This window comes from Stegostoma tigrinum, chromosome 15, assembly GCF_030684315.1.
Source record: "Stegostoma tigrinum isolate sSteTig4 chromosome 15, sSteTig4.hap1, whole genome shotgun sequence".
NCBI classification, from domain to species: Eukaryota; Metazoa; Chordata; class Chondrichthyes; order Orectolobiformes; family Stegostomatidae; genus Stegostoma; species Stegostoma tigrinum.
Window position 1 is genome coordinate 67723345 of NC_081368.1, and position 16817 is coordinate 67740161.

General features: G+C 42.1%; 1 protein-coding gene across 2 annotated transcripts in view; it reads right to left on the reverse strand.

Moving 5' to 3' along the window:
- The window catches only part of LOC125459043 (sodium/hydrogen exchanger 2-like), a 140953-nt gene that overhangs the window by 97237 nt on the left and 26899 nt on the right, over nucleotides 1-16817 (reverse strand). For both annotated transcript variants that reach the window (XM_048544959.2, XM_048544960.2), the window contains exon 2: nucleotides 15718-16181. In XM_048544959.2, coding sequence (XP_048400916.1) covers nucleotides 15718-16181 — 464 coding nt within the window. The remainder of the gene's footprint in view (nucleotides 1-15717; nucleotides 16182-16817) is intronic.

Here is a 16817-nt window from a genome sequence, read left to right on the forward strand (position 1 = left end):
AGTAGGGTAACGAAATGTCTGCAAACTAACAAACCAGTCTGGCGAGCCAACCAACCACAGGATCTTACCCTTAACTCATCTGAGAATTGCGTCATTTTAAAGGTATTTCCCTCCTTCCAGTTTTATGTGATGTAGCAACTAGAGCTTTAGAAAAATGCATATCTACACCTACAACTTATTTTTTTACCCTAGAATAATGTTGGTTTTTAGGTACTGCAGTTGGAAATTGGGCTTCCAAATTAATACTCCGTTTTTGATTTGCAGCGAACAGAGCCGCAAAATCAGAAAAGTCTAAAATCAGTGACATTTCACGTGTGTCAGATTCTGTACATCTTTTACAGGTAGATCTATTACGTGCGCTCCACCATTGGCTGTGTTGACCATTTCCTCACACAAAAGTCAGGTCATGACATGCAACCTGCCTCTTGGCTCAGACACCCATATGGCCGGACTGGTGGAAGTGTTTGCTCCTGCCTGGACTTTGAGATGTTTATACCAGAGGCACCAGGACATTGCACATCTCCGTGTGGGATGCACTCTCCAAAATAGGCTTTGGGGAGGAAATCTGCGATTGTATCCAGCTGTCCTACACCTGTTATTTCAGATCTGAAGTCGAAAGACTGAATAATAATCTCGAAGCCCAATTTGGAACTGGAACTGCAGTATCTAAAACCAACATTATTTGGGTGGTTGGGGGGAAGCAATACGATATACCTTTAAGTATTCTTTTAAAGTTCTGAGAGTCTATTTGTTACATTAATTAAAGCCTGAGGGAGGGGAATGCCTTTTAAAAGCAGCAATTCCCACATGAGGTATGAGCAAGGACCATTCATTTCAGTTTATAGCTTTGTGATACTCTATTTATACAATAATAACAGAGATCTTGATTAATCACAGCAACTACTTAATATCAATTGGTGCAAAACAGGTTTAGAATATGTTGGTAGCTTGTGCTCTCTGTCTCAATCAGTGGGTGGGAGTCAGAAAGCTACTTGATCAGTGTGGAGTCAGAAAGGGCTGCCCACTTTCTACTGCCTTGTTTATGTTTTTTATACAGCCTTTTGCCATGTCTATCAGGAAGGATTCAAGCTTGACAGAGGTGACTATTCCTGTCACTGGAGGCCAGCAAATCAAATCCTCCCTGTACATGGATGGTGTCCCTGTTTTCCATTCAGATCGCTGTCAATGTACAGACCCACAGGCATCTGCAACCTGTTTGAACTGGCCTTGGGAGCTAAGATAAATCGAGAGAACAGTGAGGCCATGCTCTTTGGAAACTGGCTTGATCAATCCTTTATCCCCTTCAACATCAGGGCAGATTATCCGAAGGTGCTGGGAACGCAGCTTGAAGGGACAAGAGCATGCACCAAAACTTGAGATCCAAGGTGAGTCAGACACTGTTTTTTTGGTAGCATTGCTCCCTCTAAATTGCGGGTAAAATCCTGGCCATCGGGTGTGCGGTACTCTCTTTGTTGTTGTACACGCTATGGTGCAGTGCAGCACGGTGGCAAAGTGGTTAGCACTGTTGCCTCACAGCATCAGCAGCCCGGGTTTGATTCCACCGTCAGTCTGTGTGGAGTTTTCACATTCTCCCCATGTCTGCGTGGGTTTTCCCTGGGTGCTCCGATTTCCTCCCAGAATCCAAAGATGTGCCGGTTATGTGGATTGGCCATGCTAAATTGCCCATGATGTTCAGGGATGCGTTGATTAGCAGAGGTTATGCAACATAGGTCTCAGTGGGATGCTCTGAGCATCAGTGTGGACTTGTTGGGCCAAGGGCCTGTTTTCTACTGTAGGGTTTCTAATTCTAAGACAGTGGTGCAGGTCTGGCCTGTTCCCAGAACCTGCACCACTGCAGTTGCCTCAACCATGTTCCATTTCATCTGTAGGTCTAAGATGAACCGTGTCTGCAGGGACACCATGTAACATAACTCCGGATAAGGGGAGTGGGGGGAAGAACGTACCCAACATCGGCCCTCATCCTGATGGCCTCCCTTTGTGCTGCATCAAGCTGTGGATAGACCCTTCATACACAAACACCAAGTGTCACTAAGTACTGAGGGTCTATATCCCTGGTGTTGCAAAGGATGGGACTGGTCTCATTGTCATAGGGGTTGAACTGTTCTATATCACCTGTCCTTCATGGAGATATTTGCAAAGAAAAGCACTTTTGATCAGAAGTCCATCAGGAAGTGGTCAGCACATGGTCTCCTTAAGATCCTACAGGAAAAGAAGAGGGTGGATCCTGTTGCATGTTCCCTGAGCAGAACATCAAAGTCATTTGGCAGAATGCCTCATCACCAGAATTTTCCAACAAGCACCAAGACACCACATGGCCTGTGGGGAGAGGGCACTACCTGTGAGATCCTTCTTGTACACCCAGTTGGTCTGCGCCAACATTTACTGTCCTCAAAGCAGCTGTGGAGAGGAGGGTTGAGGGACAGAGTTTAGACTGTCATGTATCTCCTTCCAGAATGTGGCTTTGCAAATGAAGTCTACAGAAATAAGCAGTGGTTTTTGTCGGGATTCGTTCCAAGCAGCTCCGTGACAAAGTATTCTGTGCTCGACAGTCTGTTCCTTGGGACATGCACCGAGACAAAGATTGATTGCGCCTGGAGGACCATCAATTGAATGACGCTCTTTGGTCTGCCCAAAACTTTATGGTCTGCCAGTTGAAAGAGTTGGCATCGACCAAATATTGCAAACTGGCATGTTGCAAGTTCCAGGACTGTGTACCGAGGGACACAATAAAGCTTGGGGCAGCTGGCGCCAAGGGAGTATGACCACTATCTGAGCTCTTCCTGCTGAAGTTAATTGGAAGTTTGTTCAATTGTCAGACTCCTACCATGTCTCAAATGTATGCAGATATAGGCTTGTACAAGTAAGAAATGCCCTTGATTTGTTTGTTGGATAGAGTCAAACACCAATATTTATTTGTTTCTTCATAAGGTACTGTATAGAACTGAACTGATTTAGTTACGACAAAGATATTTTATGAATAAAATGTATTTTTGAAATTAAAAATAAAAGCTGAGGAGATCATGAAGGCATTGGTGTTGATCATTCATGAATCACTGGACCCAGCGAATGTCCCAGAGGACTGGAAAAAAGCTAATGTAAAACAACTGTTTAAGCAGAGAAGGAGGCAGAATACGGGAAATCATAGGTCAGTTAGCCTTATCTTGGTCATTGCTAAGATTTTAGAGTACATTATTAAGGATGAGTTTGTGCAGCACTTGGGAGTGCATGGTAAAATAGCACACAGAATTTCTCAAGCGGGATCTCTGGACCCGAAACATTAACTCTGATTTCTCTCCACAGACGCTTTTCTAGCAATTTCTGATTTTGTTTCTGATTTCCACCATCCACAGTTCTTTTGGTTTACTTTTCAGTGACTTGTGGAGTTCCACAGGGGTCAACGTGGGGACCACAACTGCTCACGTTATACGTCAATAATCTGCACAAAGGAACTGAGGTTATTGTTGCTTGTTTTGTAGATGAGACAAAGATAGATGGAGGGACAGGGAGTGTTGAGGGAGATGAAAGATTGCAGAAGGACTTGGACAGGCTGTCTCTGTCAACCCCAGCAGTTTTCAAGTTTCTGGTGTTCCCACTGACCATAAATATTCCTTATTTTAATCATCAGTCCATGACTTGCCACATTCGCCTGTCCACTACTGAGATCCAGTGTTCTTCACTGGTGGTGACTTGCCACACAACGTCCCCACCCCTACTTCCAGCAATACCCAAGGCAATATTGGGCAGTATCAGCTTACAACTATACATTCATGTAATTGTCCCATCAGTGTCATATCATAATGCAGACCATCCCATATTTGTGCTTATTACCTGTCCCAACACTCCATTGAATGTACCTAGGGTGTGGAATTTCAAGACAGGGGTGCATATTTTTAAGGTAGGGGGAAGAAGACCTACAAGGGACATGAGGGGTAATATTTTTTACACAGAAATTGGTTTGTGTGTGGAATGAACTGCAAGAGAAAGTGGTGGATGCAAGTACAGATACACCACCAAAAAGACATTTAAATAAATTCATGAATAGGAAAGGTTTGGAGGCCTATGGACAAAATGCAGGCAGGTAGGACCAGTTTAGTTTGGGAGTATGGTCAGTGTGGGCTGGTTGGACTAAAGGGTCTGTTTCCATGCTGTATGACTAAATGATTATAACTCTATCACTGCTGTACCTGTATGTCCCAAACTTGGTGGACTTGATTTCCAGGACTGACTGTGGCCCAATCTCCAGACCGCTATGGCAATGATACCTAGGCAGGAGTAGGTCCAAGTGACTGCCTGAGCACAGTCATATCCCTGTACTGTAAATCAGATGAGGTCTCTATCACACTGTGGAGTTGCCCCTAAGCTGATCACAATTCCCCCTTGACTCCACTAAGGATTTAATCTTCAGAATGTGTTTTCACTGTGTAAGCTGCTGGCATGTTTCAGCTGCAACATTGGTATAGCAAGGTGCCATACTGTAACATGTCCACTCTCTTGATTGTTTACTACTAGCACGCTGCCTATCTTTCCGACTGCACTGAAAGCCAATGCAAGGCAGCAATGTTGAGAACTTGTGCATTCTCTTGCAAATACCAAAGTCCTAAAAAGAATAAAATGCAAGGGATGCTGACAGCCTCAAAGTAAGCTCAAAGTGAGTGCTCACCCAGAAAATATACAAAGAGATGTAACATGTATCACATGTAAATGAAAGGGATGCTTGTGCATTCCTGCATGAAACAGACCAGTCTGAAGCATGCAAAGCATTAATATTCTTCAGCTCTAAAGTGAAGCTTTGAAGGGCTGAAGAGGTGTGAGACCAGGCCTGAAAGCAACCATGAGGATATAGTGAGGCTGGTGGCTTGGCAGTGCCCACTTACACGGAGTAAAGATGGATAGAGATGGTATTCACGGAGTATTCAGGAAAATGGTAGTGACGGCGAAACTGGATGTCGGCTCAGAGAAGCAAGCAGAAAGCTGTAGGGTCAAGTAACCACACTAAATTTTCTAACTAGTTTCTCAAGGAAGGATAGCAGAATGGGGAGCGACACAAAGAAGGTTGGGGTGGGGGGGGGTGGGGGGGGAGATGAGATTGGCTCTTGGTGAGATGCAAATACATGGAAATAAGGCAGTTGCGGCTCATTAGTGAGATTTAGAACTGGCCTCTTAAATCAACAGAAATCTGATTGCTTGTTTGTTGCCAGATGTCCTCAAATTCCTCACCATTTCCAAAACCATCTGTGGCCTGGGAAAATTCTGATGTGTTAATGATGGTTCTCCATTTCTGCTGTTGAACACAGTGGATTAAAAAAAAGATTGTACCTTGTTTCTAGGTCAAATATCACTGATGGAATCTTGTCTTTTTCCATTCTCGCTCACTTGTGTTAAAAATCAAAATCCTCTTTTTGCAGTAATTAGTCTTCAGAACGTGTTTAGAATTTGGACTGATGGAATTCCCGTCTACTGTTTATGGCAGTCTGCATTAAATAAATTTTAACTGTCTCAGTCCAGTTCCTTAAGTACACAAAATTGTGCCAATATGTTTTGAATTGAATGCAGATTTCTACTGCTTATTTAATAATTTTTCATCCATGAAATCCTTCATAAGTAAGATCAGAGGAACACAACCCTTTGGCATCTCAGAGCAGGTTTTGTTATGGGCCTTGCCCCATTAAGAATCAGGTTGTGAACTGCATACAACCCTCACTGACGGGAGTGGGAAAGACTATTATTTCTATTGGTGAGGTGACCCTTCACTTTTCCAGTTTCAGTGATATAGATGATGATGGTTTGTATTTGAGTTTTCAAAAGCAAGCAACTGATATGTCTTCTGTCAAGTTTGCTTAAATCTTCTGAAATATTTTAATCAAACTGCTCAAGTGAAAAGATTGGTAGTATTCATGAGCAGATGGTGATCTCATTGCAGATTTCACTCAAATGAAATGGATTAGATTAAATGGCGGACTAGTAACCTGTCAAGTTCACAGCTAAAGTTATGTTGGTGACAAAACTCTGAAATTATACAACACTGCCTTTAAAAATAACTTGTGTTAGTTACTTCTTCTTTATGTCAGTGCAAAAACTGTACTAAAATGGTCCATCCTCCTCATATTGTCAAGTTGATCTTTCATAGCTCATGTCATTCAGAAATGAAGCAGAGCGATTTACATTGTAACATTAAACTCACAGCAAGTCAACACAACCTGTTACCAAAATGAGTCATCAACAAATGCTGGGCTTAATGCAAGGTCAGAATCCCTACAGTGTGGAAACAGGCCCTTCTGCTCAATGAGGCCACACTGATCCTCAAAGCATCCCACCCAGATCCATCCCCCTATATCTACACATCCCTGAACACGATGGGCAATTTAGCATGGCCAATCCACCTAACCTGTACATCTTTGGGCTGTGGGAGGAAACTAGACCACCTGCAGGAAACCCACACAGACACAGGGAGAATATGCAAACTCCACACAGGCAGTTGCCAAAGGATGGAATTGAGCTTGAGATCCTAATGCTGTGAGGCAGCAGTGCTAACCACTGAGCCTCTGTGCCACCCCAACTACATCATAGGAATGTTGCACGGTTTAAAGAGAATGCGTATACCTTAAATATAGAGCAGGAATGAAGCAAATTTTCTTTGAGAAAAACAAATTAAGCTTTCAAATATGAAACTAAGATCACGGGGTGACGATTGAAATGTGCAAGGTACTATGCGTACTCTGCTAAATAATCTCACGGGCAACACATTCAGCTCAATATGGATTTGACTAAACCCTTCAGCCCTCCAGCATGTCACATTTAATGAGGGCATGTCAACCATTTTCAAAGGTTATGGACAGTGTTACATTGGATGCAGGGTGCCTGAGGTACAGTGCTGCCGCCAATCTTCTTTCTCACAATGAGTGTAAGGCCCTGGCTAAGAAGCAGTGGTAGAGAAAAAGACCATAGGTAAGCCTTACCAAAAACAGGCATTTGTTTTATTAACAAGAGGTAGTTTATTGCATGATAGTAATGAGTACAATGTTACATTAACATGACTACCAGAAGCCATCGATAATACATCTAACCCCATCAGAACATTTTGAAAGACTGGCTAAGTATTCACCCAAAGATTGGGCTCAGATAAATTCAATTTCAAAATTAACTCTTTCAGGACAGGTGCCTTACAAGTAGGCAGCAGATTTTAAAATACAATTTGTTTTTTAAAGGCATTCTGATCTTTTTTTGCAGCTAGCAAGATATTGAAAACCACTTCATTTATGTATAATTAATATTTAGTCCCTGATGTTGGTGCATTTTAATGATTTTTGTGTATTCTTCATGGAAAAATTAAACAAAGAAGATGCAAGGTTATGACGTTTAAATTAGTCATCAGGAGCAGCACGAAAGCTGAGATATATGACATGTAACGTAACCACAATAAACAGCCGTTGGAGGCAATAATGTCAGAAAGCCTTCCACAATGAGCAATTAAATGTCAAAATCTAAGGAAACCATTTCTTTTTGTGAATGCACGGCTAAATGCAGCACTCGGTCTTATGAATGTAATCAAAACAGTAACTATGTAGGATAACAAAATAGTATATCTACAACAATACTCTTTCTGACTTGAGTAGCTATGACCTTTTGTTGGCTGAATATGAAACATTAGAAAGCAGTAAACTTGAGAAGAAAGGCACCATGGAAATATATTATGTATAAATTTAATGGAGATTTCAAACTTTCCCAAAGGAAATTCTTTGGTCTAAAGAGAAATATTTGAATAACTGTAACAGCCTCCACCACTTCCTTTGGCAGCACGTTACATGTATGTACCAATCTCTGTGTGGAGAAGTTACCCCTACGTTCCTTTCAAATCTTTCGCCTCTCACCTTAAACCTATGCCCTCTAGTTTTGCCTCCCCTATCCTAGGGAAAAGTCCTTGGCTTTTTGCTCTTTCCGTGCCACTCATGATTTTATAAACCCTATAAGGTCACCCCTCAGTCTCTGATGCTCCAGGGGTAAAAAAACCCAGTCTATTCAGCTTATCCCTGTAGCTCAAACTTTCCAATCTCGGCAAAATCCTTGTAAATCCTTTCTGAACTCTCTCAAGTTTAACGTCATCCTTCCTATCACAGGGCGACCAGAAAATTCACTATAGGGCACTGTGTTGGATCAGTGATAATAGGAACTGCAGATACTGGAGAATCTGAGATAACAAGGTGTAGAGCTGGATGAACACAGCAGGCCAAGCAGCATTTTAGGAGCAGAAAAGCTGATGTTTTGGGCCTAGGCCTTTCATCAGAAATGGGGGAGGGGGAGAGGGTTCTGAAATAAATAGGGAGAGAGGGAGAGGCAGATCAAAGATGCATAGAGGAGAAGATAGGTGGAGAGGAGACAGACAAGTTAAAGAGGCGGGGATGGAGCCAGTACAGGTGAGTGTCGATAGGGAGGTAGGGAGGGGATAAGTCAGTCCGGGGAGGATGGACAGGTCATGGGGGTGGGATGAGATTAGTAGGTAGGAAATGGGGGTATGGCTTTAGGTGGGAGGAGAGGGAACAGGTTAGGGAGGGGGGCAACAAGCTGGGCTGGTTTTGGATGCAGTAGGAGGAGGGGAGATTTTGGCCCGAAACATCAGCTTTTCTGCTCACTGTGTTAGATCAGGCAGATTGTACTATGGGGTAGAGTTTACAGCTACCATTCTCTTTTAGGGGAGGGATCTACGGGGCCTCCTGTGTCTGGTGTGCTAGCCTAATCAGAAGAAGCTCTTGTCTTAAGTAAGATGTGGTTTATGGTATGCTAGCAACTAAATACAACTCACAAGATGTGATCAACATCATCACAGAGGTTATGAGGTGGGCCTGAATAATTAGTCTTACTCCTTCAAGCTGATTTCCCACAAAGAGCATATAACTTCTGAGCAGATGGTGCTTAAGGCAGTACTTAGTACACATCTTTATGCAACATTAAGAAGCAAGAAACTGGCAATGCTGTAATCAGTAACTTGAGAGACATATATACAATTACAGTACTAAAGAGAGTGAATGAGCCTTACTCTCTATGATAAGGGCAAATTAGAGATGCTGGAGACCAAGATTAGTGGCAGATTGGTATATTAAAGCAGCCTGAAATTGTCTGCATAGACAACTAATCCCCAAAGAAACAAAGGGATAACACAGCAGGCTAGAAATGCTCCAGAACACAAGTATCATTTTAAAGCATGGTGGAACTGAAGGCATTCAAACTTTAAAACTAAAGTCAGGTCACAATGCACAAGGCACAAAAAGAAGGAGTCAAGATTGCAACAGACAGTGCAGAACCTCTGAAGGCCATCAGAGAGTTTAAACTGCTGATGTGCCCGCCCATTCTATTCTCCTAGCCTGGGTTTTCATACAGGAAGTGCTCACAGGTGTAGCTCTGAAACACAGTGGCACCCATGTCAGTGATATGAACGTAGCATTTCAAATCTCTAAAGTACATAAGACACAATGCTTGCACGTTAAATCGGAAACTCTAAACTCAAGAGATGTTGGCCCAATTGACAAAAATAAAGCAGTTATGTTCCTGCCTGGATCTGTCTGCAGATCTGGAACTTCCATACAATGCACTGGCAGTTGTTAGATTTTAAAATCAGTAATCAGCAATCCTCCTGAGCCATGTTTTGTTGTATGAAATATCAATTGACCAACAGACAAACCAAAGACTTCCAAAACATATTTTTTAGTTACAAATCATGCTGTGGCCTACAGCTGGCTAACTGCAAACAATACGGTATAAAACGCTTCAGAAAACATGATCATAGCATGCAACTTTTATAATACAAGGCCAATGAAGCAGACTAGTACTAAAAGTAACTGTAGCTTTTACTGTGACTATTCATTGGCTTGATGCAGCTTTTTCCAGTAGTTAGCACATGATTTCTCATGATTCAAGTGTTATTCATGAAGCGTCCCTTCTAGGTTGTGTTTCAGGCAGGAAATGATGTCCCAATTTCTTTTATTTTTGCAGATCACAGTTCCTACCAACTGTTCTTCCCTCTAATATTTCCCCGCTAAAGGCACTAACAACATCCCAGGCAGCAAGTATTCTTGGGAATTTGTGTTAACAGACCATTCTTTACAATGTGGGAAGGTTCACTTATTCTAGCCAGTTCCCCTCCATCATTAGATATTGACAAATATTGGGTGGTTTGGTGGCTCAGTGGTTGGCACTGCTGCAGCATAGCACCTGGGTTACAGTCCACTCTCAAGCAACTGTCTTTATGGGAATTTGCACATTTGCCCCCTGTTTGTGCAGGTTTCTTCCGGGTGCTCCAGTTTCCACCCACAGTCCAGAGATGTGCAGGTTAGGATGACTGGCCATGCTAAATTGCCCGTGTGTCCAGGGATGTGCAGGCTGGGTGGATTAGCCATAGAAAATGCAGGGTGAAGGGGATGGGGTAGGGAATCTGGGTGGGATCCTCTTTGGAGGGCCAATGCAGACTCAATGGGTCGACTGGCCTGCTTCTGAGCTGTAGGGAGACTGTAATTCAGCTCCGTTCTGCCTACAATATGACTGTGTATGTCTTTAGTCAGCTCAAATTCCCATTTTCCATAACTTCAGAGATCTGATAGCTGCTTTTGATTAGTTAGATTGTCTCTTCAGGTATACTATACTATTTTGATATGATTAGTATGTCTGCATTCAGCCTGTGGTTGACCGCGATGTCTGAAACACCCAAAACAGGACACAAGTAACGAGTTTTTCTGATGAAGGGTCTAGGTCTGAAATGTCAGCTTTTGTACTCCTAAGATGCTGCTTGGCCTGCTGTGTTCATCCAGCCCCATACTTTGCTATCCTGGATTCTCCAGCATCTGCAGTTCCCATTATCTCTGATCACAAGTAACACAATGCTGGCCAAATTTCTGTGATGCTACAGATTTGACAAATCAATTTTATGCCTTCTTGCACAACCACAATGGGTGTAATAATAGTGTTGTAATTTGGAGGTTAGAAATGATCACTGGTCATAACAAATATTCAGTTCATATTGTAACATTTCACTAGGTGCTGTGGCATTGCTCCATTTCCAAGAGGTGTGCCAACAGTTTCCTCCTCAAACATAGCAGATAGAGGAATGCTGCTTAAAAATGTTCAGTGTTCAAAAACTGATTTCTAGTCCAAGTTGAAACAAGAAACTACAGTTTTTTTTGTAAATATTTAGGGTTCTGTTCATTCAAAGTTTCTATAATTTGGGTAAACAAAGCAAGGCCATAAATGGATACATTTACAATTTCAAATGGACATTAATTCCAAAGAATGTGCTAGCAATTTGAAAAAAAAATTGCAAACTGAAGGAAAATAAGAAATTTTCTATTGTCACCCAAGAAGGCTCTAAGTAAATGCAGCATAATAAAATCCCAGACCATATATGTTGGTCTTGAGCCTTTCTAGATCTCTTCTCAAACAGATACCGTAGAGTGACTCTTCAAGATGAATGATCAGGATAATGTTTGTTAAATGCTCTTGGTGAAACCATTCAATCAATTTGCTCTTGAAAGCTTTCACATTGAGAGAAATAATTCTGTAAGTCATTTCCAAAAGTCTGTCACTTGAGGAATCTCTTGATACCCAATTCTGCCAGCCCTGTTTTAACATTTTGTATCATAGGATGCTGGACCTTTTATTGATCCATCTCTTCCTTGAGATGGATTGGAATGGTACAGCGCGGCATTCGTGAAAAATGACAGCCTCGACTATAAACCAAAGTTGTGTTCGCTCCTCTCTTTTTCGCTTCAATTTCTGTAAAAGATGTCAGCTCTGGGGTGCTAGCAACTTTCAAATACCTGGCTGCAGGAGTTACTGTTCACTTGCAAGGTTCCACATTTCCTTGAATTTTGCAATCTGTGGTGAACAAAAACTACCAGTACCTATTAAACCTACAATTCCACATAGATTTTCTAGGGGCTTTTATGCCAGAACTTGCAGCAGTTAGTAATATATTTCAACACACACCCACGACAGGGCACCTTGAATTTATATGAAAAGGACAAGCAACACTGTCACCGATAACATATTCATGAATCATCATTGAGTTATGCATTGTCTGAACCGGGGAATTAATATTTGCACAGTTAGTTCAATGCAAAATCGTGCATGGAAAGCAAAATGAGGAATAAAAGACAGGCCAAAAAGAGAATAAAATAAGGAAGCAAGATTTTTTTTATTTAAATGATTTTTAAAATATCCAACAAGAATTAAAATCTGAAGGACGAATACTTCACACGTACAATTGTTTTGTTCACGAGTGATTTTTGGGCAATAATTAAGATTTATCATGCCATTAAAGGGCAGCACAGTGACTCTGTGGTTAGCACTGCTGCCTCACGGCACCAGGGTTTGATTCCACCCTCGCACAAATATCTGTATGGAGTCCGCACAATCTCCCTGCATTTACATGGGTTTTATCCGTGTGCTCCAGTTTCCTCCCACAGTCTCAAGACATGCTGGTTCGGTGGATTGGCTATGATAAATTGACCATCGCATCCAGGGATCCAGAGTGGATAATCAAGCGAAATGCAGGGTTACAGGGATCGGGTAAGGGGGTGAGTCTGGGTAGGACGCTCTTTGAAGGGTTGGTGTGAACTCCACAGGCCAAATTTTCTGCTTCCACACGGTAGGAATTTTATGACTAAAAGTCAAATTAAACTGGAATTAAGAAGCCCTAATTTTTCTGCTGCTTTTCCTGCTATCTCTTCACAACATCTTCATACTCTTTCATAGACTCAAATGCCACAACTCTCACTGAGATAACGTAAGAGCAAAATATCTTGGGGAACAAGACGATTCGAATAATAACTTGCTGAATTCCATGTAACTCCACAAATACACAGTCACCAGAAATTACTGTTCAATGAAATATTTTAACTGTGAAAGCTGATAGCCTCACCGTTATCCTTAATCCATTATCTGCACCATTGTCTACACACTATATTACAATAATGATCAATAACCCGCTGATCAGGACGTCAACAAATATTATTGATGCATAATTTCCACCAGCGATCACAGACGGTCAAAAGCATAATAACTGGGCATATTTCTGTCACCCTTCTCCAATCAAGAGATGCTGACGTCCAGTTGTGGTGTTTGTGCTTCTGACTAATGTAACTAATTCAGCACAGAATTGGATCATGTTAAAATATCTAAAAATAGTGTCATGAAGAAATTACCACCTGCAATCATTTGTAGCCAAATGTGCCCACCCCGCGATTGGAATGCACTTAACTTCCCACTGGATGTAAAATTTGTCAGACACTAAAACAAAATAAACTAATTGCTATCTTGAGAAAATGGCATTTTGCTTTTCAGTAGATGAATCACTGCAGGTGCTTTTAGCTCCCAGGCAGCCAAGAAAATTATCATGTGGAAATCGGTAAAATGATACAGATGCTTATAATTAGATCAGAATCAGATGTACTGCAAAAGGGTCATTTTTGTGTACTCGATATGAAGTAATTTCTTTCGGTTAAATATTAGCAAGACCAAAGTCTTTGATCTCCATAAGAAACTCTGTTCCACAGCTATCAACCCCGTATATCACCTGGGGAACTCTCTGGGGCTGGGCCATACTCTGTGCAATTTTAAGCTTCTGGCCACATATCTGCCCCATCATGAAGTGTGACGGCTTCTGCTCCTGTGGCATTGACAATCTTTGCCCCATATGTTCGTATATAGATCAAAACTTCATCCATCTCATCCATGCTTTTGATCATTCAGGACTCGATTGGTCCACTGCTCCCTGGGCCGTCTTACACCCTTTGTCAGCTTCCACTCATTCAATGCCTTGACATCCGGTGTGGACTTGTTGGGCCGAAGGGCCTGTTTCCATACTGTAGGGAATCTAATCTAATCTAATCCACATCTTAACTTGAATAGAGCCCTGTGTGCCATCAACCAGTTCTCGCTGATATAAACATTGGATCGAGGTTTAGGTCCCACTTTAGTCTGGTAACATAGCAGGTTGAAAATTTTTCCTTGTCTCAAATCTGTCCATGGCCTCTCCTGATCCTACTTTCACAAATTCTCCTGTCCTACAAGAATCTCTACAAGTTCTATCCAGTTCTGAACTCTTGTATATCCCTGATTTTAGTTACGCTCCTCTCAGCTTTCTTTTTATTGACTCATAGGATGTAAGCATGACTCATATATTGTAGCATTGCCAACATTTATTATATATTCCTCGCTGCCCCTCGAAAAGGTGGTGAAGAGTTGCCTTGTTAAACCACTGCAGTCCATGTCATAGAGTCATACAACGTGGAAGCAGACCCTTTGATCCAACTCGTTCGCGCCAACCAGACATCCTAATCTGACCTAGTCCCATTGCTGGCATTTGGCCCATATTCTTCAAAACCCTTCCTATTCATCTATACATCTAGATGCCTTTTACATTTTGTAATTGTACCCACCTCCTCCTCTTCTTCTAGCAGCTTGTTCCATACATGCAACACCCTGTGCTGTAGGTAGCACAACACCATGAGGGGGGGAATTCTTGCCAAGGGTCTAGGCTCTGGGTTCCTTCCCTAAGTCACTCCTAATTTCTGTCTCCCTCTCCAAACTTTAAGAAGCAACCTGAAACAGATTTTTTGACGAAGCTTTTGTTTACCTATCTAAGCACTCCCTTATGTCCTTGTGCTTGATAATGTCCCTGTGAATTACGTCAGGATATCATACAATGGTAACGGTGCTATATAAATGTAAGTCATTGTGCGTAGCTTAGCTCTTGCAAAGCTACTTATTATTTTGCCTATATTTTCCACAAATGCCATTAAGTTGGTCTTAGAAAGAGTAGGTGGAACGGGATGACAACTCCAGTTGTTTGGAGAGATTGAAAATCCTTGGAATAAAAGGAGGATTAAAGGTGGACTAATAAAGGATTTTGTGACAATTAGAGGTTTCAGTAGAGTAGGGGGAGAAAACTATTCCCACTATTAAGTATCTCGATCAGTAACCAGAGACCAGTTTTAAAATCCTTGGCAAAAGATTTAGAGGAGAGATGAGGCAAATATCCCCAATCACAGCTGCCCTGGTCTACACTTCCCCTACTCAAAAGGTGATGAAAACTGATTCCATAAATAGTTGTACAAGGAAGCTGGGCAATATCGTGTCCAGGGATCAGGTGTGGAATGGTATAAAGGTAAAATACGGCGAACGCCGAAAATCTGTTTTTAAAATTAAACATGAAAGTGCTGGAGAAACTCAGCAGATCAGGCAGCGTTTGTATGGACAGAAAGAGAATTACTGTTCTTTTTTTTTCCCTTCAGAACTGAATGGATTCTCTTTTGCACTGCTCCTGATGAGTTGCCCAGAACTGTCCACCTCGGGTCCATCTAGTCATTTACAATGTTCCATGGCTTTTTGCTTTCGACTTCCTGGCCTCTATTTCTAAACTCTTGTAACCATTATCCTTAACAACTACCTTATCTACTAACTCTGTCAGTAAGGACGGTGGGAGCACAGAACAAAGTTCTATCAATCAATTCCGTAATGTGCTGAATGGCCTTCTTCTGTGTTGGAAGTTCCTGCGACTTTTTCTTTCAGTTGGGCAATGGGGTTAGTCGAAAAAAAACTTTTTTTTGTGACGAAGAAAACTGAATTCAAGGATTCTGAGGGCTGAAACAACGCTCAGCTGCTCTGCTGTTAAAATATGCTACAAAGCCAATCGCGCACTGGACTACTCACCACAGTGATGGCATCATTCAGAAGCGATTCGCCAAAAACCAGAATGTGCAGCTGCTCATTCACGTGAATCTCCTCAAACACTGACAGAACCGCCACCGGATCCACAGCAGCGATCAAGCTTCCAAACAGTAAATTGTAGAGGAGTGAAATATCCTTTAGGCCAAAGGATTCAATCTGGCAAATTCCGTACAGGGACAAGCCAATTCCGAAAACGTTCCACATGGTTCCCACAACCGCGTACCAAAGGATCGTCCCAATGTTCTCAAAGAAGGGCCGACTTGGCATGAAGTAGCCTGCATCCAGCACAATTGGTGGCAGCAAGTAGAGGAAAAAGGCATCGGTGCTCATAACTGGTGCAGATCTCTCATTCACTCCGTAGATTATTCCACCCATTATCAGGCCCACAATTATAAGCAGGCAGCTTTCGGGTACGATCGAGGGTAGCTTGATGTAAAGATGAAATCCTGAAAAACAAGGACAATTCAGTTCTCACATGAATTGCAAACCTTACAGTCATATTACTGACAGCACAAATAAGACTGAGTGCTGAAGTTTATTAATAGTTTACAACCCGGATGGACATGTGAATCGGCAGGGTTGTGGGGCATGCGAGCCAAATGCTGGCAAATGGGACGAAGTCAATTTTGAATATCTGGTCGAAGTGGATGAGTTGGATTGAAGGGTCTGCCTCTCAGCTGTACAACCCTGTGACTCTACAGCTTTGTGAGCAAATACATTTCTCGTTGAGATAGCCACAAACCTGGACCCAGTTGATGTTAGTTTACAACCTCACACCTGAAACTGACAGGCAAGTAGCCATGACCGTTCCACTACATTGGTGTCCATTACTCCCACACATTTTGGTTTTCTTGTGAGTTTTAAGTGGGTCTTTTGGAAAGAAGGAAGTACTGTGGATGTTGAAAATTGGAGATGCAAAGAGAAAATGCTGGAAACATTCAGAAGAGCAGTCAGCCTCTGTGGAGAGAGATTCAGACATTGTAACATAGTGGATGGCTTCCTTGCCTCAAAATTTGATAAGCGGGTGAGCACAGTAATGTCAGCCCCCAAGACAGTCATCTTGAAGGAGTGACACTCTTGCT